Source organism: Amphimedon queenslandica, unplaced genomic scaffold, assembly GCF_000090795.2.
Source record: "Amphimedon queenslandica unplaced genomic scaffold, v1.1 AMPQUscaffold_13452, whole genome shotgun sequence".
Taxonomy (NCBI): domain Eukaryota; kingdom Metazoa; phylum Porifera; class Demospongiae; order Haplosclerida; family Niphatidae; genus Amphimedon; species Amphimedon queenslandica.
This window is the reverse complement of record NW_003546312.1, coordinates 218,093-241,420: the sequence shown is the minus strand read 5'-3', so window position 1 is coordinate 241,420 and position 23,328 is coordinate 218,093. Positions and strand designations below refer to the sequence as shown.

The following is a 23,328-nucleotide window of genomic DNA, read 5'->3' as shown; positions in this document are numbered from 1 at the left end:
TACATGTACATGTGCATGTACATGTACAAGTACTGCCCACTTTCCTGGCAAGTATGTGCTACAGTATATGATATACATGCAAAAATTTAAGTGCAAATACATGTATATCAAGAGTAGATGTATGCATGTACAATACCTCCATTCCAGGTGATATGTAGCCACTTGTTGGAAAAATAGAGAAATCTGGTGCAAACTTCTCGGCATCCCAATTAAATCTAAAAGAGAAGTTTTATGCATTAATACTTTTGACAATGATACACACATGTACATGTAATAATAGTATTAGTCTCTACTAGACTAACTTGGCTCCAATATCCCCAGTATTCATCATTAGTATACGCCTACAGCTCCTACTGTTCATTACAACTGCACCAAACGGGACGTGATCAGAGTCCAATGATATCTCTAATCCTTGACAAGATCCCCTCACAACAAACAAAGGATATGAGAGACCATGACTCTCCATTATTACCTGTAGCATAAAGACAACATTTAATCACAGAATGTTACATTAATTTTAGTGATAATACTACATTTAGCTCTTTTTGAGTAGTGCATTACCTCTTCAGAGAATTGAGGGACTCTACTAGTTGGACAGAACAATACTTCAGCAGTTACAGCCTCTTTTGGTTTAAGTGTGATCTCTTTATCAGGTCCTAACTGCTGAAGTTTGTTAGGGCAGAGTGAGACAGAGAGGACTCCAACCTCCTGCAGTGCTGGTACTTGAGCACTGGGTACAATATTAACAGTGAATGTCACTGCTAACGGACTCTTGTTCACTAGCTTAACTTTCTTGCTGGATTTCTCATGGACTATCAGTGCTCCAATGTTGACCACTTTCTGCAGTGCCTCAACCTAAATTATAAAAAAACACATGTACATGGACACAGTAGTAATGTAATAGGAATGACAAACCTTAACAAGTGCTCCTTGTCCAGTAATAGTAACTGTTTTCTTGCAAATCCCATTTATCTCAAACACCATATTTTCCGAGTACCTGATTGGCTCCTGAGGCCTGAAATAGCAGTCAATCTCCATGCATTCCTCAGGCTCCAGTATCTGAGGCTCAAAGAGGAGATCAAGGTACGGGTTCTTAATGTAATTGCAGTCAATACTCAGCTCCTTCACATCTTTGTTTGTGATGGAGATGGTTGTGACGTTGGGAGGCATGTTAGGATGATGAAGGAAACGTGGGCCAAAATCATACTCAGTGAAACCAAATTCAACACTTGGCTCTATGCCACAGCCTTTTAGTGTTATAGGCAGTATTGGACCGTTTGATATCTGTGTGTGAGAGAAAGAGAGGTAGCTTCATAATTAATTATACTGATCATGTACATGTACATGTAAATGTACATGAAAGCTACATTACTGGTATAACATGCATGTAGCTGGTATGTTGGTTAGTTAGCCAGCTACATGTAAGATCATAATTTTATAGCAGTGCATTTTATTTATATTTTTAAAAGTGCATTCATTTCCTAGTTTATTGTTTCTGAAACTTGATTTTGTTATTTACTCAAACTATTAAAAAAAAGCAGAGGGGGAGGGACAAAGATTAAGACTTAATGTGATGACATCAGCGAATGTATAGTTCAATAATATCAATTGGAGTGGCTTCATCAGGATACCCTTCACTGCTACACACCCTCAGCTCAATATCATCATCAGTTGTGACTATTGACCTAACAAACCATGGCATACCAGTAGAAATACAACAAGGAGACTCCAACATACTGCACTGCAGCCCATCCCACAGTGGATCATCAGGGTACAGTCTACCATCGGTAAGATTGGCATCTATTGTTCCAGCCTCACAATAATAATGATTGCCGACAAAATCTGGTGTAGGCTCCCCACCATATTCAGTAATGCAAGGACACGAGGAAGCATCAGAAGACTTGTCTTCTGCGTAACCAGCAGCATAGGTCCAGATATGCTTGCGTGGGTTGCTACCATAAGTAATTGAGACACCATCAACATAGACTCCATCAATGTCTAAAGAATTAAAGCTATCTGCATATGAGCCAAACTCGTATCCTCTAACCTGCCCACACACTTCAGTATAGTTCAGTCCCATGGATGAAAAGAAAGTTGCATTACATTGGGAGGTGGAAGAAGAGTTGGACCTGTCACAGAGTGTCTTTCCTCCAATAGTGTATTGGTAAAGTCCTTGGGGACAGGTAGACCCAGGTTCTGTCATGTTAACATATCCTATTCTCATCCAGCCACCAGTACCATTACAACTACTGCCCTCCATATCACAGTACACACTAATGATACTCCCATTAGTTAGAGTGAGGCTGTAATAGCCTGATGCTGTATTAGGTAATCTCTCTAGTACTTCACTGCAGGAATAGTAATTGCTCCCTATAGTCTCACAGAAAGACTCAGGTAGTCCATTAAAGGGACAGACTATGATAGTGACAAGGTCATCTTTAATCATTTCGATTCTTCTTCCATTGTTGGGAGATAAGCAGCAGTACTGGTAATAGAGTGAAGGAGTCTCACTGGGACTAGTGCAATCAGACATACAATCCAGTGAGGCACTGGCTTCATATGCAGCCTCAAAGAATAATAGCAATAATATACTCAAGAGAGAAGTCAAACAGTAGCAGAAAGACATTGTCAACACAGTTCAAAGCTTGAAGTGAAGGCATTCACAGTCAAATACTTGTAGTGGAATACAATAATCCATTCCTCTAGCTGTCAGGAAGAGAGTGACATTTGCATAACAGTCCTTTGTGTTGCACTAATATGTACATGTACATTACATGCACAACTATCCTGATATTTCATTGCCCAAAAATATGCAAAATGCATATTCTTATTGTGTTTCCTGTTGTATGCATAATGATCTATTGTGATACGCAAGGACATGTACATGTACATGCATACTTTTGACAAAATTTGGCCAATGAGCAACTTTAAAAATTAATAAAAATTCCCCAATTTTGATCAAAATCAGTTCAAACTTGCTACACAACATAAGAACATGCATACGTATCAGGAAAAATTATTAAAATGAATAATTCTTTCCTAGTCATTTTTGACAAAATTTGGATCTACATGTACATGTAATTTAAAATTTCGCAAAATCCAATTTTGATGGGAATCAGCTCAAACTTTATACACAAAAATTAGAACATGTACATGTATATGCATCAGGAAATGCAAAAAATGGAAAATTTTCTCTTCGTCATTTTTGATAAAACTTGACCGAAGTCCTTATGCAGATATACATTTAGAGTACATGTACACCGATATACATGTACATGTACCTGCAATAATGTACATGTACCTGCAATATGAGTTCACAATTCTTGAGAGCTGCTGTATTTGAAGGAGAGAACACAAGTTCATTATTAGTTTTAGTGTGAGCAATCACTGATCCATTGATGGGAGTCATGCGGACCAGCTTATCCTCAGCTCCCCCTCTCTTGTGACAATTTGGTGACAAGCTCCAGTCGTAATGCAATGGGAACTGACTGTTATTCTTAATGCCAACCCTCCAGAGTGCTCTGTCATTGATTGGGACCTAAGAATTAAATAAAAAAACTTTATCTACATGTGCACATGTACATGTATGCACGCAATACCAAAAATTTCTAATTTAAAAACAATTTATGCTATTCAAATGTATACAAAATAAATGTACATGTACATGTAGTTTATGAATGATTAGTAACTATACATGTACATGTACATGTACAACAATATGTAGGAGCATCTTACAGTTCCAAAGTCAATGGTTCTTTGGGCCATTCTATCCACGGGTAATGCGATCTCTCGTCCGTTAGTATCAGTGGCTGAGAGTGAGAGACTAATAGCAAACACATCAGCTTTAACATTCAGTGTTAGTGGAGTCGGCTTCTTCTTGATATTGCATGTGAGATGAAATATAAACTCTCTCTTATCAACAGCAGTGAATGATATCTCAATAGGTAACCTAGAGAAGAGGAAACACATGTAATGTACATGTACATGTACATGTATATACTGTACATGACTAGAATATTCAATGACTGGTTGACCACTGGTGACAAATCAATATTATACAGTACTTGTATGTGGTCATGTACCTTAAGTTTAGTAACAAATGCTTCCATGCCCAATGAAGCCCACATTAGAATTAAATATGTACGAACCCAGTATAACCAACACACATGTACATGTACGTACAGTACATGTACATGTACACGTTTAATGTGAAGTACATGTACATGTATCTTACTTGCTATTTGGTAGTATCGATCCAAACATTGGAGTCACTTTAAGTTTAGCTCTTCTATCATCAGAGCAGCAGCTGTTCTCATTAATGGAGAACTGATACTGCTTGTCTTCAGTGTTGATTAAATACACTGTATCTCTTGCTGTACTACCTACAGTACATCATTTACATGTCTAAATATAATGACTAAGTGATATTTTAAAGTCATACACATGTACCCTCTCTAATTTCTTAACTACACCGTACATCTACATGTACATGTACATGCACAACTTTAAAAAATTCATAAAAAATCCAATTTTAATTGAAACCTTCTAGACAACATACATGTATACATCAAAAAAATTATAAAAATGAAGGATTCTCTCCTTTTCAATTTTGGTGAAGAGTAGAGTCTATCTCCCTTTACTGTACATGCACTGTATATTCAATTAAGGATTCGCCTCTCTCATCCCTTTCTTTCTCCCATGCAGTCTTCTCTTACCAATAAGCATTGATCTAAAGCTCAAGTAGGCTCTGTCAAGGTTCACTTTAGGTTCCTGGGTCTGCCCCACCAGTAGGAAAGGTATGGTAATGGAGAGGGAGGGGATAGAGAACTCCCAGAGTGCCTCAATGTACTCGTGGGTTGTGGGTATGTACTCAAACTTTATCTGGAGGGAGAGAGAGAAAGAAAGAAAGAAGTATGGTATACATATGTAATGGACATTTGTAGTAACTAGTTAGTAAGCATAAATTATCTTAATTTTTCTGGGCTTATGCGTAGTTACTTCATATTTCTTTCCACCAGGTAATTGTCCTTTTGGTGTGTAGCAGTTGAATACTGGCGCTATCTGACTGGGCCCCTCCTTTTGCTTCCAAGTAAACTCATAATTGATAGTAGTAGGATTAACAACATGGAATGACCTACAAGTATATGTACATACAGCAATAAACATGTGTATCACAATTACAACAAGAAGTTGTGTATAAAAATACATGTACATGTACAGGTACATTGCCAAAATAATTTCAATCTTCTATTCCATGGAGTGGTTGTGTGGCAGCTAGTACACATTGGCAAATTTTGTGCCAATTTAAAAAAGCAAGTTACTTCAAATTTTTCACGTGCAAGTGCAGCTTTAAAAAATAGAATGTATAATACTGTATGTACATGTACATGGACTGACTTTATTATTCTCACTCCAGTCCCTTTAGCTACAAACTCAATGACTTTAGAGCATGGGTCAATCCTACCAGTGACACAGCCAGCACTGTCACTAACATTAGTTGGTCTCCTGGTTCTCAGGTAGTCACTCTCAGCCAGATCAAAATGACAATAAGGAACTAGTGAGTTTCCTTGAACTATGAGGTCTAGTGGCTTCGCTGATGATTCAAGATGCTGTATCCTACAATAAAAATAATAACACAAATAAATACAATGTGCAATACATTCACAAAATATATCCATAAAAGTCATAGACTTCAAAAAGTATAGTGATAAATACTCATACATGTACATGTACATGTGTACATGTACGTGTAGCTTGGAAAATATTTGCCAGAATCAACTTAAACTTTTTACACAGCATAAGGGTATCAATGTGTATCAGAAAATGTAATAAAAATTGGGGATACTTTTGGAGCCATTTTTGAAAAAACCATGGGCTATAGCCTTTGCTTTTTTCCAAAACTGACTCATTTTTAGCCATTTTTGTATATGGTCTTTTTTTGGTCAATTTTTAAGAAACTTTAAAATTTGTAATAAAAAAGAGTTTTGATTGGAATAAAGCTACACAGCACATGTACATGTAAATACCATAACTACATGTACATGTACCCATGCAGTGATTGACATACTTGCAGTGTAGTTTGTATAATATGCTTCCAATTTCAAGTGGAGAGTATCTAACTGCTATCATCTGCTCTTGTTCTGGTGGTATCTCTCCCTTGCAAGGGTCTATCTGTATCAATAGCTCCTCCATCTCATCCTCCTTGGCAGCATCTTTCAACACTGGCTCTGCTCCTTCAATCTCCTTGATCACATACCACTTGTAACTGAGAACAACTTTACCAGTGTTCTTCAATGGGAAACTATCATAATAAAACAATAATTATTAAGCATAAACATGAATGCATGTACATGTAGCATTATATTACATTTACATGTACAAGTACATCATGTGACTATAATTGACAAAGGTACACATGTACCATTATTATAATGAAAAAATATCAACTGGTATGTGTCTGTTAGAAAAACATTGTTTGAAGTTACATAGTAACTTTTTGCATTTTGTGCAAAAATATTTTTATCAACGGAACACAGGAAGTAGGATTTTCTTCGCTTTAAAAAAATACAATTAGCTGCCATAAGGTACTTTTTGTCAATTACAGTCACATATACATGTACATGTACTGTTAGCTCTTTTGATTACCTAAATACTTTAGTTTGGAGTACATAGGTATCTTTAAAGTCAATGAGTCTTGAGGGACACTCGTATTTAGCATAAGCTGCCTCAGCAGTTAGGAATATGTCAAGATCTTCACCAGTTTTATCAAAAACCTTGTGCTCTGGCTCGGCTTCTGTTTCTACCACTTTAGCCTTCAGTGGGGGCTTACCACCATCTACTAAAATTTAAAAAAATTAAATTATACATTGTACATGTACATGTAGCTATAGAGAGAAGAAAAGCATGAACACGTATATACATGCACAGTACATGTACAATTGTACATGTGATTAAAGAAAAGCATGAACATATACAGTACTCACCTCCTTCTGATTTACCACTAGGTGGTCTACTCTCATTCGGAGCATTAACATACTTTACTGTCTTCATCAGATCATCCCATTCAGGAACCTAATGTGTACATACAATATACATGTACATAAACACATATACATGTACATGTACATGTATATGTATTATGTACACACAATCAGTAGTAGACTCTTACTTGACTTATTGGTTTTGAATATGAGATCTTCCAATATTTCCCAGCAAATCTCTGCCCTTGAAACTTCTTTGGTTTGATGCTAGTGAAAGCTGCCGTTATCTCTCTTGATGATGAAGGATGGATGTGTCCAATACCAGGAGAGAACGAGAGACAAGGGACCACAGGCCATTGGAACCTAATGGGGTCAGTGGCTGAGAGATTGGAGAGGGTAAAGGTGAGGTGAGAAGCCTCTCCTACTGGGGTCACTCCATAATTGAGATTGCTCTCCCTGTTGGCTGTAATAAAGAACAATTGTAACAATAAGTACTATCATTTATTTTGTACAATTTACATGCAAGTTTTATTAAAATTTCTATCTTTGCATGTACACTACGAGTACATGTACATGTACACATGCATAATATACAGTAAAAGTACATGTAGCCGTACCTTCAGTTGATTCAAAAACTTGTTCACATTCAATGAATCTCTCACTAGACCTTCTCTTAACATTCCCAATGACCACATCACTCTGATAGCCCTCACCAACCAGGACTATGCTCATAGACTCAAACTGATTGTCCTTTATATTCAAGTGGACTGTGCTCCGGTACTGTGAGACACTGCTAGGACAAAAAGCTGCCCTCAACTCTTTCTTAGAGCCAACAGGAATATTAAGAGTGATGGGAGAGGCTGGGGAGGAGGAGGAGAGGGAAGGATTATAAAAGATCTCAGTGTCATCAATGTCAGCCATTGGCTCGAAGAGAGTAAAGACCTCATGGTCAGAGAGAGTGACATTAAGGACTGCTGGTATGCTCCCAATGTTCTGTAGCACGATTGGTAGTATCTCCCTTTCTCCTACGAACAGGTTCTTAAAGAGCATGAGGTACTCTCCCTGTGTGCTCCATGTCTTTGGATGGAGTATGGAAATCTGAGGGAGGTTTCCTTCTCCTTGGAGTTCAAATGATAATCCTTTCCCTCTTGCTTGGGTTGGGCCTTCTACTAGTGCCTCAAAGACTGCACTGTATGTCTGTAAGAGAAATAAAGAAAACGAAGAGAATAAATGAAGAATAGAACAAAGCTACATGTAGTATGTAACCAGTGCTTTGAAGAAGATTGAGCCAGTGAGAGATTGGGCCAATCTGTACCAGTTTAGGCTATCAAAAGTGCTACATGTAATTGTAATTGCAATTTCCAATGCTCATGCATGTAGATCACAATAAGTACATAATGACTACATACATGTATGTACAGTACCTGCATTGTGAGTGGCTTAAAGGTGACATTAGCATAAATGTGCGAATGAGGAGATATTGAGGCTTTGGTTGGTACAACTTCAAATGCTTCTGTGACTCCTTTTTGCTTTGAGCTACTTGATGACAAAGACTTTGTATTAATAAGAACATCACAAGAAATCTGCAATAGAAAACAAAGAAAAAACATAATACCTACAATTATTGTCCTCCCTTCCTCTTCCATACATGTACATGTACTGTACGTGTACATGTACATGTACAGTGCTTCTTTCTTTCTCACTAATTCTCACCTTGTTAGGATTAATAATCTTTACTCTTGCTCTGGAGCTGCTCCCAACAATGACGCTCTTAAACACGAACCTCTTCTCTTTCTCTCCATAGACACCAGCAATATCCTCCTGAAATAAAGCCACTAAAATACAAACTACATTTCCAATACTAATGCATACGTCATGGAACTGATGAGGTCCAAATACTCCAAGCTCCTTGCAGATGCGATGTTCTTCAAAGATTGCTCCAATGTCAGAGTTGTTGATGGCTGGTATCATGACCTCACCACATAGCTTATACAACATTGGCATATCCTTCCTGTTGCTGTCAGATATCTCAATAGATAATAGCTACAGTACATGAGACATAACAGTAAAAAATAAAGTGTATGGTCTTTGGCCAAGTAACTTTTAAAAATTTTACACTAAAATACATGTACATGTAGATATAGCCACAACATGCATGCAAGTGTGATCTAAAAATCCTCCCTACATTTACGTGTACATGTATATTCTACATGTACAATATACATGTACATGTACCTCGTCATGTCTCCCAGGTCTCTCAGCAATACAGTCAACAGTGATGGTCTGTGACTGACCAGCAGTGACTACACCAGTAGCTGGGGCTACACTAAACATACCAACCACCAGCCTCTGAGTGGCACCACCCATTATCTCATACCTACAGAGAGTAGAGGGCAGTGGATACATACAATACAGACTGAGACTAACAGTAAAATGTACATCTAAATGTGCATATACATGTACATGCAAGTGTTACCTTAATGAGCCGCCATCTTTTCCTCTCATTGATACATTGAGTTTACTGGCAATAGAGGAAGAGCGAGATGCACTAGAGAGGTCACCTTTAGCTTTTTTAGGAGCATTGACACCAGTACCTATATTCCTAAAGAGAGAGAGAGAGAGGGGGGAGGGAGGGGGGAGAGAGAGGGGGAGGGGAGAGAATGATATGACAACAATAACTACTTGTACTTCAGTCCTACTTACAGTATGTACTTAGAATATGCATCTTACAAAGCGAAGCAAATCAATACAAATACCAATTGGAGTTACTGTGCAATTGAGTCCATGCATATACAGTACATGTACATGTACATATAATGTATGTCTCTTACTGTCTCATTTTCTGTACATCAAGAGGGAGCTTCTTAGTAACTGCATACTTGAACTCAAAGGATCCTCTATTCTCAATGGTGAATGAATTAGACTTACGACCAGCAATTACTATACAACCAAAGTTGACATCAGTAGTAGGAGTCACTGCAAACCTAAAGAGACCACAGTACAACTGTATAGTATACATGTACATATATAAATGTACAGTACATGTAAATGCATGGATATCCCCAGTATGTACAATGTACATTGTATGTACATAATGTACATATGTATGTTTGTTTTACTTTGAGTAAACAGCTTTAGCTGATATTCTTATTGGAATGTTAGCAATGACCTCTCCATGCTCACCCAAATGTGTATCAATGACCTACAAAAATACATTGTACATATACATGTACATAAAAGATACATGTACATGTATGACAGTACATGTAATACTGTGTGTGTACATGTAGGTGATTCTCATACTTGACACTTGAGTATAGCTTGATCACTGATTGATAGTTCTCTGTCAGGTTTAAATGTAACTGAGACAGTCTGAGACTTCTCCCCAGGTACTAGGATGCTGTTCACAGGATGGACTATCAACCACTTTGAGTACAATGGACCCTCGGGATTAGCATCAAATGAAAAACTAAAAAAAGAGAGAAAAGAAAAAAAAATACATTTACATGTATATACACAAGCATTAATATAACACATTCAAGCATTTACATGTACATGAGAAAATACCCTAATATCCTTATATACAGGTAGCCTATAATACACATGTATCTATGCTACTATGATCCTTACTTGTATGCAATGTCATATTTCCCTCTATTCTTGACTTGCATTGTAAGTCTAAGCTCATCATGTACTCTGAGGGTACCAAAGTCAAGCCCACCATCAGTACCTATACACATAATTTAAGATACATGTACATGTACAGCACGTACATTTACAGCACATGTACATGTGCATGCATGGTGTGTTGCACTGATGTTTGACTGACCTTTAGGAAAGCTTATATCCAGTGCCACATCATAAGCCTCTGCCTGTAGGATAACATTCTCAACGTGCATTAACCCAATGATCTGTGCTACATCAGATATCTGGAAACAAATGAAACAATGGACTCGATGATTTAAAATTAGAGAGAGAGGGAGAGAGAGAAAGGACAAGTATTACTGTACCTCAATTTTAAATGCTTTTTTATTCCCAGCATTAGAGGCAGCAGGTTTGACTGCTCTGAAGTGAACAGTGAGAGGGAACTCTGACTTAGGCTGGACAATCCCTTGCTCTTGACTAAATGTGAACTCATCTCCTAATGTCTCTGTACCACTCAGCTTCCAGGCTGCTGCCAGTAGTGTGTTATTACGCAAATGGAGGACACGAGATTCACGTCTGAGAGAGAGAGAGAGAGAGAGAGAGGGAGTAAATGAATATGTATATGTACATGTAACAAGAAAAAATAAAAGTGAGATACAAAGTACATGTACATTAAAGAGAGGGAGATAGAATGAAACAAAGAAAAAGTAAAAAAAGAAAGTCACATTACATGAAAAATAACAGTACATATACATGTACAGTGTACATATTCAAAACATTTTTAAATTGTACATGTACAGTACCTGTGAAGCAAAACTCTTCCAAACTCTAGGACCCTCTTATCCACCTTCAGCTCAGGCTCAACGCCATGACAGCACATGGTGAAGGTTATGGGTCTAGGATTATTGAAAACAGAGCAGACCAATTCATCTCTAAACTCTCCGGAACCCTTGGGATACGCCCACACAGTTAACGACTACAAGAAAGAACATTGATAAGTACTACAGTAACCATTAAATACAGTTTGGCAATTTTCTTAGGATAACAAGTCTTTCAAATGACCTGTATTACTATAGCTATTGCCATTTGTACATACCTTGCTCTCTTTTGGCTGGAGTGTCATTTTAGGAGGCTCCAATAGGAAAGTGGCTGCATTAACATCATTCTTAAAACTGAATGCAACCTGTACGTCCATCCCACAGATATTGCTAATATTGATAGTCTCCATGTTCTCAGGATATCTCCCTTCTCTATACCTCTCCCTTGGCTTGCCACAGTGGAGTGGACCAAAGTAGAACTCGTCTTTGTCAAGGATGAACTTCTTAGAGACTATCTCTCCTTTCTTTATTGTTCTCTTCCGATGAGGGAACACAATCCTTGAGGAAAGAGCATGATGAATTTAAACCATAAAGAGAAACAAAAGGAGAGAGAGAGTGAGAGGGAAAAATTCAGTCAAAGTAAGACTTAGTGCATTTAAGAAGCAATCGTAAAATTTTCAGCTACATGTAGTACATTAAATCATTCTATAATTTATTACTATTGTACATTAATTGCTATATAAATGTACATGTATTTTTTACACTGCAAGAATAATAAGTTAAACAAACTAACACAGCATAATACGTACGTGTCAGATAAAACACAAGAAGTATACATGTATGTATAGTATTAACTACATGATGTACAACAAAATAATAATAAAATATACCTTAAGCCTACTATTATTTGCGTCTACTAATTTTAGCAAAATCAGCAAAAGTCATGTTTAGTGTTACTAATTTTAGCGTTTTTAACCAAATTAACTATAAATAATAATTATTTTGGCGTCTATTTAATTTAGCGGTTTAAAGCTCTCTCGCTAATATAGCTAAATTTAGTAGACGCTAAAAATAGTAGGCTTAAGGTACACATTATATACATTTATATGTAATATTATTATGTATATACATTAGATGTACATGTACATGTATTTATGGGATACCTTGGTTCCTTGCTAATGACAGGTAGTTGACATGTTCCTCTACAGAACAGCTGGTACTGACGTCTTGTCCCGACTATCTCAAACTTGAGTGTCTGGTCGTACTGTCCTTCCTCTTGTGATGTAAATAATAATTTTAGCTTTTGATCAGATTTAGGAGGAATAATCCAACGATACTTCTCTAGTCTAAAGCAAAATACAAAATAAAAAGATATCAACATTTATATTACACGTACTGTACATGTACATGTATATTTATGTGCTGCATTTATATTCACAGTAAAATAATAAAAATTGTAAAAATAATAGTAACCTGATTATATTCTTCTGCTGCTCCATAACATCGTCACTATAAATAATAATCAAGAGTAGATAAGGGGGTTGATAAAATTCATGTCATGCATGTACATGTACATGTAGATCAATATATGTGTACATATGTACATTGTACCTCATTGTGAGTGTGTCTTCAAGCTGTGGTGATGGAGTTGATGCTTTGGTGGCTCTTGATTTGACGGAGGGTCTCCTCTGCTGTAGGTCTTCCTTTGACTTGCCTCCACTTCTCTTCCTTGATGAGGCGAGGTCTGGAGACTCTACTCTCATATCATCCTCCAATGAAAGCTTGGACTCTTCATGAATAAGATTACTGGGAGGGGAGAGAGAGGGAAGAAGAGGAAGAATATCAAGAGAGAAAAAATGAGTGATTGAGACATTTTTAAAGAGGGAAAGAGAGAGAGAGAGTAAAAATAGAATATTTCTCACAACTCTCACAAAACAGAAAGTGCAGGTACATGTATACAAGTACATGTATGTACATGATGTAATTATAAAACATGTGCACATGTATACATGTACATGTATCATGATGCATAGAGTATCGTTCAATGGCTTACACATCACTGTCTTGGTGCTCAATGAATAGAAAGTGTTCCTGTAGGGTTCGCTGTATCGGCTTCCTCTTCACAGGATAGTGATAGACTTGAAATGATATTGGATCAGGTATTGGATTACCATCAGGACCAAGACCAAGCCCTTTTAGAATCTGACAAAAACATAAAAATGAAAACATAAGACAATAAACATACAAGAACATGCACACGTACGTGTACATCATGTCAGTATGTACCATACAAGATGATTTATTGGCGAGAGTAATATTTGGTAAATTTCCTGTGGAAACTTAATTGGTGAATTTTTATATTGGTGATTTTGTGCTACATGCATGTACATGTACGTGCCATTGAGCATGTTCAGAAAAAAACAAAATATAAATTTTATATTGAAAATTTCTTTATAAAACTGCCAATCACCAATACCGATTCCTCGCAAATAAATCATTCTATACGGTAGGTAAGTAAAATTAATTTTATGTAAAATACATGTCTACCAATAAAATTTTTGTACTGCTAAAAGAAACTATAAAACTACTGGTACAGTATTATAATGTATAGCTAAATCTCACTTCATTGAGTGTTGGTATGACGTCTCTTATTGAATGATAGACCTCATCAATTCCTCTAGTGCTGGGGAAGTATATGACAGGGACACCGACACCCTCTCTGTTCTCATCATCATCTTCAATGACTGGTACCACTGACTCCAGTCCTGTCGGCTGCGATGATAAGGCTGAGGCTGTTTCCTGTCTCGTACCAACTCCACTCTGTAATACGGGATTTGAAATAATTACAATGTACATGTACCTTCACTACATTAAATTACATGTCACTACAAAAATGTAGCGTATAGCGGGTATATTCCTTTAGAGTTTAATTTCATTCTTTTCGTTCTCATTCCTCGTGGAATGAACATTTTCCAAACAAAAAGGCGTTTTCTCAATGCCACGTGTGCAAAATGGCTGCTCAGAACAAAAATAAAACGAACAAGAATTTCTAATCCTGCTTAGAACAAGCATTTTTCCAGACAAAATATACCCGCTATACGGTATATGAACATGCAGCCAAAGCATGCTAAGTGAGCTAAAAAGCACGCTTTATGGAGCTGACAAGTACATGCATAATACATGTACATGTAGCGTATGGAGCAACTTTAAAAATTCGTAAAAAATCCAATTTGATTGGAATCAGTTCAAACTTTCTACAAAACATAAGAACATGTATATTTACATGTATCAGGAACAACTATAAAAATAAAAAATTCTTGCCTAGTCATTTTTGATGAAATTTGGCCAATGACCCTGTACTGTAATAGTACAGGGAATTTGGCTCAATTTTGAAGCAACTAAAAATTCATAAAAAATCTAATTTTGATTGGAATCAGCTTAAAGTTTCTATACAACACAAGTATAATTGTAAAAATAATTAAAAGGAAGAATATGCTACACAAATGCTCAAATACTGAACCTTTCTTATCTTCTTCTTTGGTGTGGCTATTTTGTTAGGTTTCTCAGTCTCAGGCTCGAGGTTAAGAGGAGGAGGAGCTCTCTTGTGTCTCACGGCTCCTTTGGCTCTGTCCCAATTATCGAGTAAATTCCTAATACTTTGTTTTGATGACTCGTACAAGGAAAACCTAACACAGAGTGTGTACAGAAGGGGAAGGGAGGGAGGGAGGGAGAGAGAGAAAGAGAGAAAGAGGAGAGAGAAAGAGAGTAGTACATTGTACATAATATAAAGATGATAGGGAGAGAGAGAGAGAGGAGTACATGTTACATAATATAGGAGAGATAATGTCCATTTAAAAAAATGAGTACTATAGCCTGTGCTTTTTTTTCAAAAAAGATATTGTATTGGGCTTCATTGGGTCTCATACTTTTTCTTTAAATCTTCATCTTTTATGTCATAGTCATCATCTTTAGAATCCTTTGAAAAACCTTTCTTCTTTTTACTATGAATAAAAATAAAATTAAAACTCTTAATTTCTACATTACAATACATTAATGTGAATAATACACAGGTGCATGTACACTGAGCATACCCTCCTTGCTGTGATTCATTGGTACTGCTAACAATACTAGCAGTGGAGGCCATGGCTCCTTGTGTTCCCAAGGGGTGGGTCGTTGGGTGAGTAGAAATGGCTGACTCTGGTCTTGATGAACCGCCATGAGCTGGAGATGGTTTGGCAATATCAGCCGGAGCAGGTTTCTGCTGTGCTGCGTGTTGTTGTTGCTGCTGTTGCTGCTGCTGCTGTCCCCTGCCTTTCTTGGTCTTTGCTTTTTCTTCCTCTAAGCGCTGAGCCTCTTCTCGCCTCTCTCTCTCTATCCTTTCCCTTTCCTTCCTCTCCTCTTCAGCTCTAGAGGCAACAAAAACAGCACAAGTACATGTACATACATGTACATCAGCAAATTAGCACATTAATGAACATGTACATGTACATGTACATGCACGTACATGTATACATGTACATTTACATGTATAGCTACAATAGTGATTGCCTTACCTCTTTCTTCTCTTTTCCATGTATCTCTTGTGTCTTATGTCATCAATTTCTTTTCTCTTGTTTGCTGGGAGTGCCTCGTACTCATCTTCACTCATATTCAACAAAGCATCAATCCTCTCCTTCTCCAGCCTCTTTAGTCTTAACTCCTCATCTGCGAGACATAAAATTATACAAAATAACGCATGTACATGTACACGACATGTTACATGTACATATAAACTAATTAAGTTATGGCTTCATTCTTTTGCTTACCAATAATTCTCTGCCTCTCCTTTTCCATTTCTTCAATCCTCATCTTCACTCCCTCGAGGTCAAGATCAAGATTAACAAAGAATATGTGCTTTCTGTTTTGAAATGCCTTGAGTATGAGAGCGGCAGAGAGCAACTGGTCGCCAGTAAAGTTAGACTGGAGTCCATCAAACACGACTCCTCTCCTGCAGTCAGTGTGAAGGAGTCTGTCCGATAGTATCTCTGCCACTAGTTCCTCAGGGAGGTGAGAGGCATAGAGATTTTCCTCTGGTACTGCATAGTTAGTCTCAAGTAGAGGAGCAACTTTAAAGCTTTTTGGGCTCTCTCGTTTAATTTCCGGTATCTGTGGAGCTACCAGAGTCTCTCTATAGGCACTGGTGACCATACGACTGGTTCGCCTTTGATTGATATTGGCCCTTGAGGCCAGTGGGGTCTCTACTGCAGCAAATGCAGCTGCAGTTTGTTCAATTGCTTCGGCTTCTTTAGCTTCTTTGGTAGACTCCATTAGCGACTCTCGTGCCTTACAACCAGCAGAAGTGCTAGCAGTAGAGACTGCATCAATAACCAGACCATCAATCGTTAGTATTGGTATATCATATAAAGCTGCTAGTTTGCGTGAGTGTGTTGTTTTACCGGAGTAAGGAGAGCCGTATATAACAATAGCAATGCCTCGTCTCATCTCTGCAATAGCTGCCTCTGGTGATATATCAATACCGAGGTACCTAGCTATGCATGCTGCAACTGGTGACGTGTCATACCCATCTAACTGCTGGTCACTGTAGAGTGAGCCAACAGTTGCATTACTGAGCATTGCAGTGGAGACTGCCTGTGGTAGGAGGGCAGTGGAGCTGGGTAAAGGTGAGCGGAACTCTAAAGGTTTAGTCGGGTTTAAGAGTGAGTCTCCTAAAGGTTGAGGAGGTGCTTCAGCTACAGAGATGATACTGTCGTCTAGGTTGATCCCTCCTGATGTATCAGGAGGTGAGTCAGTGATTAGGAGTGGCTTGGTCTGATAAATGTCCTTCTTGTATGCTTCCATTATTTCAAAAGGCAGTCCCTTCCCAAGCTCAACTGGAGGAATAAAGAGACGATTCTTCTTATCGTAACCTTTGACCCATCTCAAGGCCTAGGAATAAAAACTGAACTAACTCCAACAAGTACATGTACATTATATACATGTACAGTGTACATGTACATGCATTACATGTACATGTGCAGCTCTCATTGTTGTTCCTTCCTTTCCTCATCTTCTCTACTCTCTCCCTCTCTCTCATGTACAAATATATTTCTTCTCTAACCTCTTCCTCCAGTAGATATTGTTTATCGAATTCCACAGAGTAAAACTCAATAGGATACTCCATTGGGTTACTCACAGTCACCTCTACCTCAGACCCATAGGTAGTGAAGGGAAGTATCGGAGAGAACTCCATGAGGTGCTTATCGAACACGAGCTGTGGCTCACTGCCCCGCCCCTCCATACTCAATACCAGATTAGCCTCTGGATTATGATGAATGTTTATTGGTATCTTGTCAGTATAGAGTTGCTATACAATACAAATAAAAAATATTAATAATCAGTTTAAATTAACATCCTAAATGTACATAAAAAGCAATACATGTACATGTGTACAAGTACTATAGTCCATGTACTAGTCTGGCTATCCATGTAAATGTACTACATGTACATGTACATGTACATATACATGTATACATGTACACATGTATATAGTAATTATGCTGCTGACCTCTTCACAGGGCATGAATCGAACTTGAATGTCCATCTTCTGTCCAGGGAGCAATATGCCAGCACTGGGCTCAATCTCAAACAACTGAGGAGGAGGTTTCTCTTTCATCTTCTTCTTAATGTGAAGTGGAGTGTGCTTAGGAATCTATTCATTGATACATGTAGTATAAAAATAAATACATGTACATGTAGTTAGTTGATTGTACATGTTCATTTTTGTGTAGCATAAAAATGTAAAATTAATAATAATAATTAATTTACCTTTTTTGGTGGCTTCTCCAAAATAGCATTCCATTCACATCTAAAGCACAAAAACATGATACAGTGAATATACACATGTACAAGTACATGTACATGTACATGTATACATGTGGACATCAGTACACATGCTCAATTGCTTACTTGACTTGCTGTGGGTTGTACAGTCGGAGTGTGATGATGTGACACTGCCCACACAATACAAGACCAAAGTCCAAATCAAAGTCTGATATCTCCATCATTGGTAATGCTACTTGGGCTGATAGACGCAATGGATATATTGGACCACCTAATAACTGAAGTAAAAAGAGAGAGAGAGAGAGGGAATATTTAAACATGAAAAATACAAAAATTAAACAATGGCACCAAAAATGCAATAAATAAAATGTTACATGTGACATACATGTACACGTACATGTACATGTAAAATGTACAGATGTACAAGTACAGTATAAGAAATGGAATGTACATGTACATTGTGTCCCCTGTTACCTGGAAAGGTAGTTTTGCCTCTACATTACCATAGGAGCGAACTGAGGCTGGGTCAAATGTCACAGTGAACTCAAGGGCCCCATCAGGAGGAAGGCCCTTGATCCTCTTATCAACATCAACAGAGAAACCAGTACCACTCAATGCAGAGTGAGAGGGAGAGAAGCTAATAGAGAACGGGCCTGGATTAGTTAAACAGACAGTCTGTGAGGCTACCAGTCCATAGACTATGTGACCAAAGTCAAGGTGGTACTCTGGAAGGACTGGTTTTATCTTGCAGGATTTAGCCCCATTGGTACAGACCAGGTTATGCTCCTTCACAAACTGCTCAATGTACAATGACTCTACTTCTTTCTCAATGTCTTCATCAGTGATAGTATACTGGGGAAACAAAGAGAGACAAAAAATGAGAAGATGTATATGTTACATATAAAAGTAGTAGTACTACCATAGGGTGCTCTTTTTCCAAGGGCTATAAATTTCGAGTTCCCTTTTTAGCAAAAGTAAATTTCACAAATCATGACTCCCTAACTAACACTCCTTTTATCTGACACAATTGCTCCCTGAGGTACATGATTTGACAAAGGACCAGTAGAGTTTGGATAAAGCCAAAGAAGTTGTGAAAGAACATCAAGTCTACCATCCAAAAATAGCTGAAAATAGTCCAAAAGGCCATCTTTTACTATAAAAATGCCCACGAGAAACATGTTGTAACACCCCCTTGCAATTAATTTTTATTATTCGAGGCCACAATATTCGTGTTTTCAATATAAAAATTCTCAAAATCCACAAAATTTATAGCCCTCAGAAAAAGGCGCTCTACAGTATTAATTTTTACGCTATAGTATATACTTACAGGTGCCCTGACTTTAGGTTTGTGTCTCTTCTTCAGTCTGTCTATTGCTTGTTGGTATGATGACTCCTCCGGGGCAATGATTGGCCTTGAGATGGAGAAAGAGAGTCTAGGGTAGCTAGCTTCACCAGTGAATGTGATTAGGTCCGGCTCAAAATGAGCAACTTTTATCTAAAGGAGAGAAAGAGTGTAATACAATCAGATCAGGGTTTCCCACTAAGTGAGCTAAACAGCATGAGCTTCATGAGCTGACAAGCACTACATGTATGACAGTATTTTGGTAAAAACCATAAACTATAACAGCATATGTTTTTTGGCAAAAAGGTAAAAAAGTATTGAAAATAACATCAGGGTTGACTTTACTCATGTTTGATGTTTACTGTATGATTATTTTGTTTAACTGTATACTTTTGTTTTCTGTATACTTTTACTTGTTTACTACTTGTTTACATTATTGTACTGTTTCCGTTATATACTTACTATCCATATCCCTATATAGGTCTAGTATCATTGACTGAGTCGACTGACTCACTGTAGTATGCATGTGATGGGGCAGCAAAATCTGATGACTATATAAACTGAAATTAATACTACCACGAGTTGCTTAAAGCCCATAAACCCTTGCAAATACCAGTACATGTACATGTACATGTTGACGCATAATTCTCAGATTATAGTACTGATTTTGTGAAACATCTAACTGACAATATTCTGATTGTAACCTCTAGTAAAATTTTATTTTAAACACAACACAACAAACACAAACAGATGACAACATTTTAACAAAACTGGTATACTCCATTGTTCATCAAGTTATTTGACATAAATATCAACATTACTGACAGGACTGTCTTCAGAACCGATACTAGCACACACCCTCAACTCAATATAGTCAGTAGTGGTAGTGTTACCATAGTCTCTGTGAAACCATGGGATACCAGGAACACTACAGCAAGGTGATTCGATGCCATTACATTCTTGACCATCCCAGAGTGGATCAGATGTGTACAAAGTAGATGATGGGTAGTTAGGACTACCTGATTCACAGAAGTAGTTGTTACCAATAAAAGACTGCACTGTTTCTATACTACCATTATTACATGGACAAGAACCTGATGAAGTATCTGATTCCCTTTGACCAGCTACTAGTGTCCAGACATGTTGACGAGGAGACCCACGAGTGATACTAACACCTTCAACGTAATAAGAATTGATATTTTTATAATTGTTGAGTGCATCTGGTCTTCCGTATTGATATCCTGTTACTCTACCGCATATCTGAGAATAACTGATACTGTTAGATGGGAACTGAACTGATTCACAGCCACCACCATATTTACCACAAGCTCTAACTCCTCCTGACTGGTACAGTCTAAACCCAGAAGGACAGTTCTGAGTAGCATCAGACATATCCAGATATGCTAGTCTTGTCCATCCTCCTCCTGAACCACACAATGTTCCCATATTACAGTAAGTTGAATATGTTCCAGTAGGTCCTGCCAGTATATAATAACCTGATGAACTGTTAGGTCGCTGCTCCTGTAAATGCTTACAAGAGGTAGTTAAAGCAGTTGAGTCATTGTGTAGTACTAATAGTTCTTGTGCTATTAGTAGTAAATCATCAACCACACCAGCAGTAGAGGTACTGGTGTCTTGTAGATTAGAGAGAGTATTGACAATGTTAATGAGCTTTTGTGAAGAAATATTTGAGTTGTGCGATCAGCCCATTCATTTGTATTACTGCTACTGCTAGCACCAGTTGCAGTATTAGTACACTCAACATTATTACCAGTAGCATACTTATCATACACTACAATGCCCAGTATAATTATTAATAATATCAATATGAGACAGAGTAATACTGTCATCAACAGTAGCGGTTTACTCCAAGATGACTGCTTTTGTTTAGGCTCCATTGCTACATTAGGAGGTGCAGTAAGTCCAGGAGTAGATAGAAGAGACTCTTGGCTTTTTGCTTCTTCTCAATTATAAATTTCTCCAAGTTGATACACGTTCTCATTTCTCTGCACTGTTGTGTAGGCATCAGGGTATTCATAAAGCTGTTCCAACTGTTTTGCCATAATTATCAGTTGCAAAAGGAAGCTTTCTAATAGAGCAGATTCACAGGCCAGGCTTGGCTTATAAAACTAGGTTCACATGCCCTCCTTTATATGGAAAAAATTAATGGTTTAGTCACAAACACTAATATTATTGTACTTGAAAGTTAAATCACTGTTGTTGATTTCTTTTCATGACATGTTTACTGTTCTTGGTATTATTTGTTATCTTGCTTGCATAAACTATACTCTTGTTTACAAATGCACTTTTACTTGTTTACTAATTTTGTTTACTAATTTTGTTTACACTATTGTACAGTTTCATTGTGCATTGGGTTGGAAAAGTGGGTGCCTCCAATGCAGGGCTGCAAAAATTTTACTTCAGAATTCAGATTGACAAAAACATCACCGTTAAAATTTATCAACAATCACAAATTTAGGAAAAAAATTGCCTTTGAGTTTATTATCAATTGTAATTATTGATAAATTCAAAGGAGGTGTTTTTTGTCAACCTGAACCAGCAGTTATCATTACACCACATCAGCAGTTATACTATGCAATAATATGTCTTATATCTTGCTAGTGCACAATGCACACGTGTTACTGCGAATTAATGGACCTTGTGCATCGAACATTCTAATTAACACGCACCTCTCAACTGGAGTAAGATGGCGGATTTTTTGGTGAACAGGCAGGCTGAACATTTTCTTATGTTATCAAGTCATCCTTACTTTAGGAGCCACTTTGAGCTCTCTTTTTGTTTCATCACACTCTTTTTATTCTCCTGTAAGCTCTTTGGTTGTTGTTTTGGCTTTTTAAGCAGTTTTTCATAGGCCTATTCTCACCCTTTGGTAATTCCCGTTTTGGTAAATTTTGCTTCCAGGAGCCAGGGCGCTGCTCCTCCATTGCTATGAAGACAGAAGTGTATTCACCTGAGTCCTATGACTAATGTCTATCATCTATCATCAGTTTACTAAATCTACCATACTTTTCTTTTTGTCATTCTTATTTACTTAATAACTAGCTTCATGGCTTATGTATACAAGATGCAATCAATCCATATGTCTCTTAAATTTGCTTGATTACCACTGACTTTTATAATTGTTATCACAATATTACCATAATCACGAGCATTGCCAAATCATTGTACATGTACATGTAAATACACATTATTTTTTGAGCAAATAAAATTCATAAAAACCAAACATAATAGTAATCAGCTCAAACTTTCTACACAACATAAGTACATATACATATACATGTACATGTATCAGAAAAAAAATTAAAAGTGAATAATTCTTTCCTTTCAAATTTTGACAAAATTTGGCCTGAGATAATGTGTGTAGTGTAATGTATGTATATATGTATTATTCTTATTGTTGTAGTTATTGTAGTTATTCTAATGTTTATGTTATGTGGTTACTGTGAATAGCAATAAGGTTATACATGTATGTCTTATTATTTATGTACCATTATTATTATATAGTTTTTGTAGCACGTGCTCCTCACACACACACAGTCACACACTCTCTCTTTTTCCATTCGATTGTTCTTTCTGTTCTCTCTCCCTCTCTATCCCTTGTTTCTCGAGTTTTACCAAATAAAGAGTTTTAAATATATCACAATTTGGCGACGAGGGTGGGATCATGGCTACTCATGGTAGACTTCGAGAATTTGATCCCAAG

General features: G+C 37.3%; 1 protein-coding gene across 2 annotated transcripts in view; it reads right to left on the bottom strand.

Moving 5' to 3' along the window:
• Nucleotides 1-23,328, bottom strand: part of LOC100633719 (HYDIN, axonemal central pair apparatus protein) — a 39,164-nt gene that overhangs the window by 2,626 nt on the left and 13,210 nt on the right. Inside the window, exons 17-60 of one of the 2 annotated variants that reach the window (XM_019995197.1) lie at nucleotides 19,590-19,757; nucleotides 18,737-19,114; nucleotides 18,389-18,540; nucleotides 18,248-18,287; nucleotides 17,988-18,131; nucleotides 17,541-17,786; nucleotides 16,249-17,368; nucleotides 15,997-16,147; nucleotides 15,535-15,849; nucleotides 15,370-15,444; nucleotides 14,964-15,129; nucleotides 14,066-14,263; nucleotides 13,497-13,645; nucleotides 13,055-13,249; nucleotides 12,917-12,952; nucleotides 12,607-12,789; nucleotides 11,722-12,001; nucleotides 11,429-11,601; nucleotides 10,991-11,201; nucleotides 10,810-10,909; nucleotides 10,611-10,710; nucleotides 10,284-10,449; nucleotides 10,100-10,182; nucleotides 9,812-9,964; nucleotides 9,457-9,582; nucleotides 9,216-9,357; nucleotides 8,853-9,023; nucleotides 8,694-8,801; nucleotides 8,405-8,563; nucleotides 7,598-8,177; nucleotides 7,169-7,443; nucleotides 6,984-7,071; nucleotides 6,646-6,838; nucleotides 6,068-6,301; nucleotides 5,398-5,616; nucleotides 4,999-5,134; nucleotides 4,716-4,881; nucleotides 4,235-4,382; nucleotides 3,736-3,949; nucleotides 3,302-3,538; nucleotides 916-1,284; nucleotides 562-855; nucleotides 303-472; nucleotides 137-215 (exon numbers count right to left, since the gene is read on the bottom strand). In XM_019995197.1, coding sequence (XP_019850756.1) covers nucleotides 137-215; nucleotides 303-472; nucleotides 562-855; nucleotides 916-1,284; nucleotides 3,302-3,538; nucleotides 3,736-3,949; nucleotides 4,235-4,382; nucleotides 4,716-4,881; nucleotides 4,999-5,134; nucleotides 5,398-5,616; nucleotides 6,068-6,301; nucleotides 6,646-6,838; nucleotides 6,984-7,071; nucleotides 7,169-7,443; nucleotides 7,598-8,177; nucleotides 8,405-8,563; nucleotides 8,694-8,801; nucleotides 8,853-9,023; nucleotides 9,216-9,357; nucleotides 9,457-9,582; nucleotides 9,812-9,964; nucleotides 10,100-10,182; nucleotides 10,284-10,449; nucleotides 10,611-10,710; nucleotides 10,810-10,909; nucleotides 10,991-11,201; nucleotides 11,429-11,601; nucleotides 11,722-12,001; nucleotides 12,607-12,789; nucleotides 12,917-12,952; nucleotides 13,055-13,249; nucleotides 13,497-13,645; nucleotides 14,066-14,263; nucleotides 14,964-15,129; nucleotides 15,370-15,444; nucleotides 15,535-15,849; nucleotides 15,997-16,147; nucleotides 16,249-17,368; nucleotides 17,541-17,786; nucleotides 17,988-18,131; nucleotides 18,248-18,287; nucleotides 18,389-18,540; nucleotides 18,737-19,114; nucleotides 19,590-19,757 — 9,090 coding nt within the window. The remainder of the gene's footprint in view (nucleotides 1-136; nucleotides 216-302; nucleotides 473-561; nucleotides 856-915; nucleotides 1,285-3,301; nucleotides 3,539-3,735; nucleotides 3,950-4,234; nucleotides 4,383-4,715; nucleotides 4,882-4,998; nucleotides 5,135-5,397; nucleotides 5,617-6,067; nucleotides 6,302-6,645; nucleotides 6,839-6,983; nucleotides 7,072-7,168; nucleotides 7,444-7,597; nucleotides 8,178-8,404; nucleotides 8,564-8,693; nucleotides 8,802-8,852; nucleotides 9,024-9,215; nucleotides 9,358-9,456; nucleotides 9,583-9,811; nucleotides 9,965-10,099; nucleotides 10,183-10,283; nucleotides 10,450-10,610; nucleotides 10,711-10,809; nucleotides 10,910-10,990; nucleotides 11,202-11,428; nucleotides 11,602-11,721; nucleotides 12,002-12,606; nucleotides 12,790-12,916; nucleotides 12,953-13,054; nucleotides 13,250-13,496; nucleotides 13,646-14,065; nucleotides 14,264-14,963; nucleotides 15,130-15,369; nucleotides 15,445-15,534; nucleotides 15,850-15,996; nucleotides 16,148-16,248; nucleotides 17,369-17,540; nucleotides 17,787-17,987; nucleotides 18,132-18,247; nucleotides 18,288-18,388; nucleotides 18,541-18,736; nucleotides 19,115-19,589; nucleotides 19,758-23,328) is intronic. The other variant, XM_019995198.1, reaches the window with a different exon arrangement.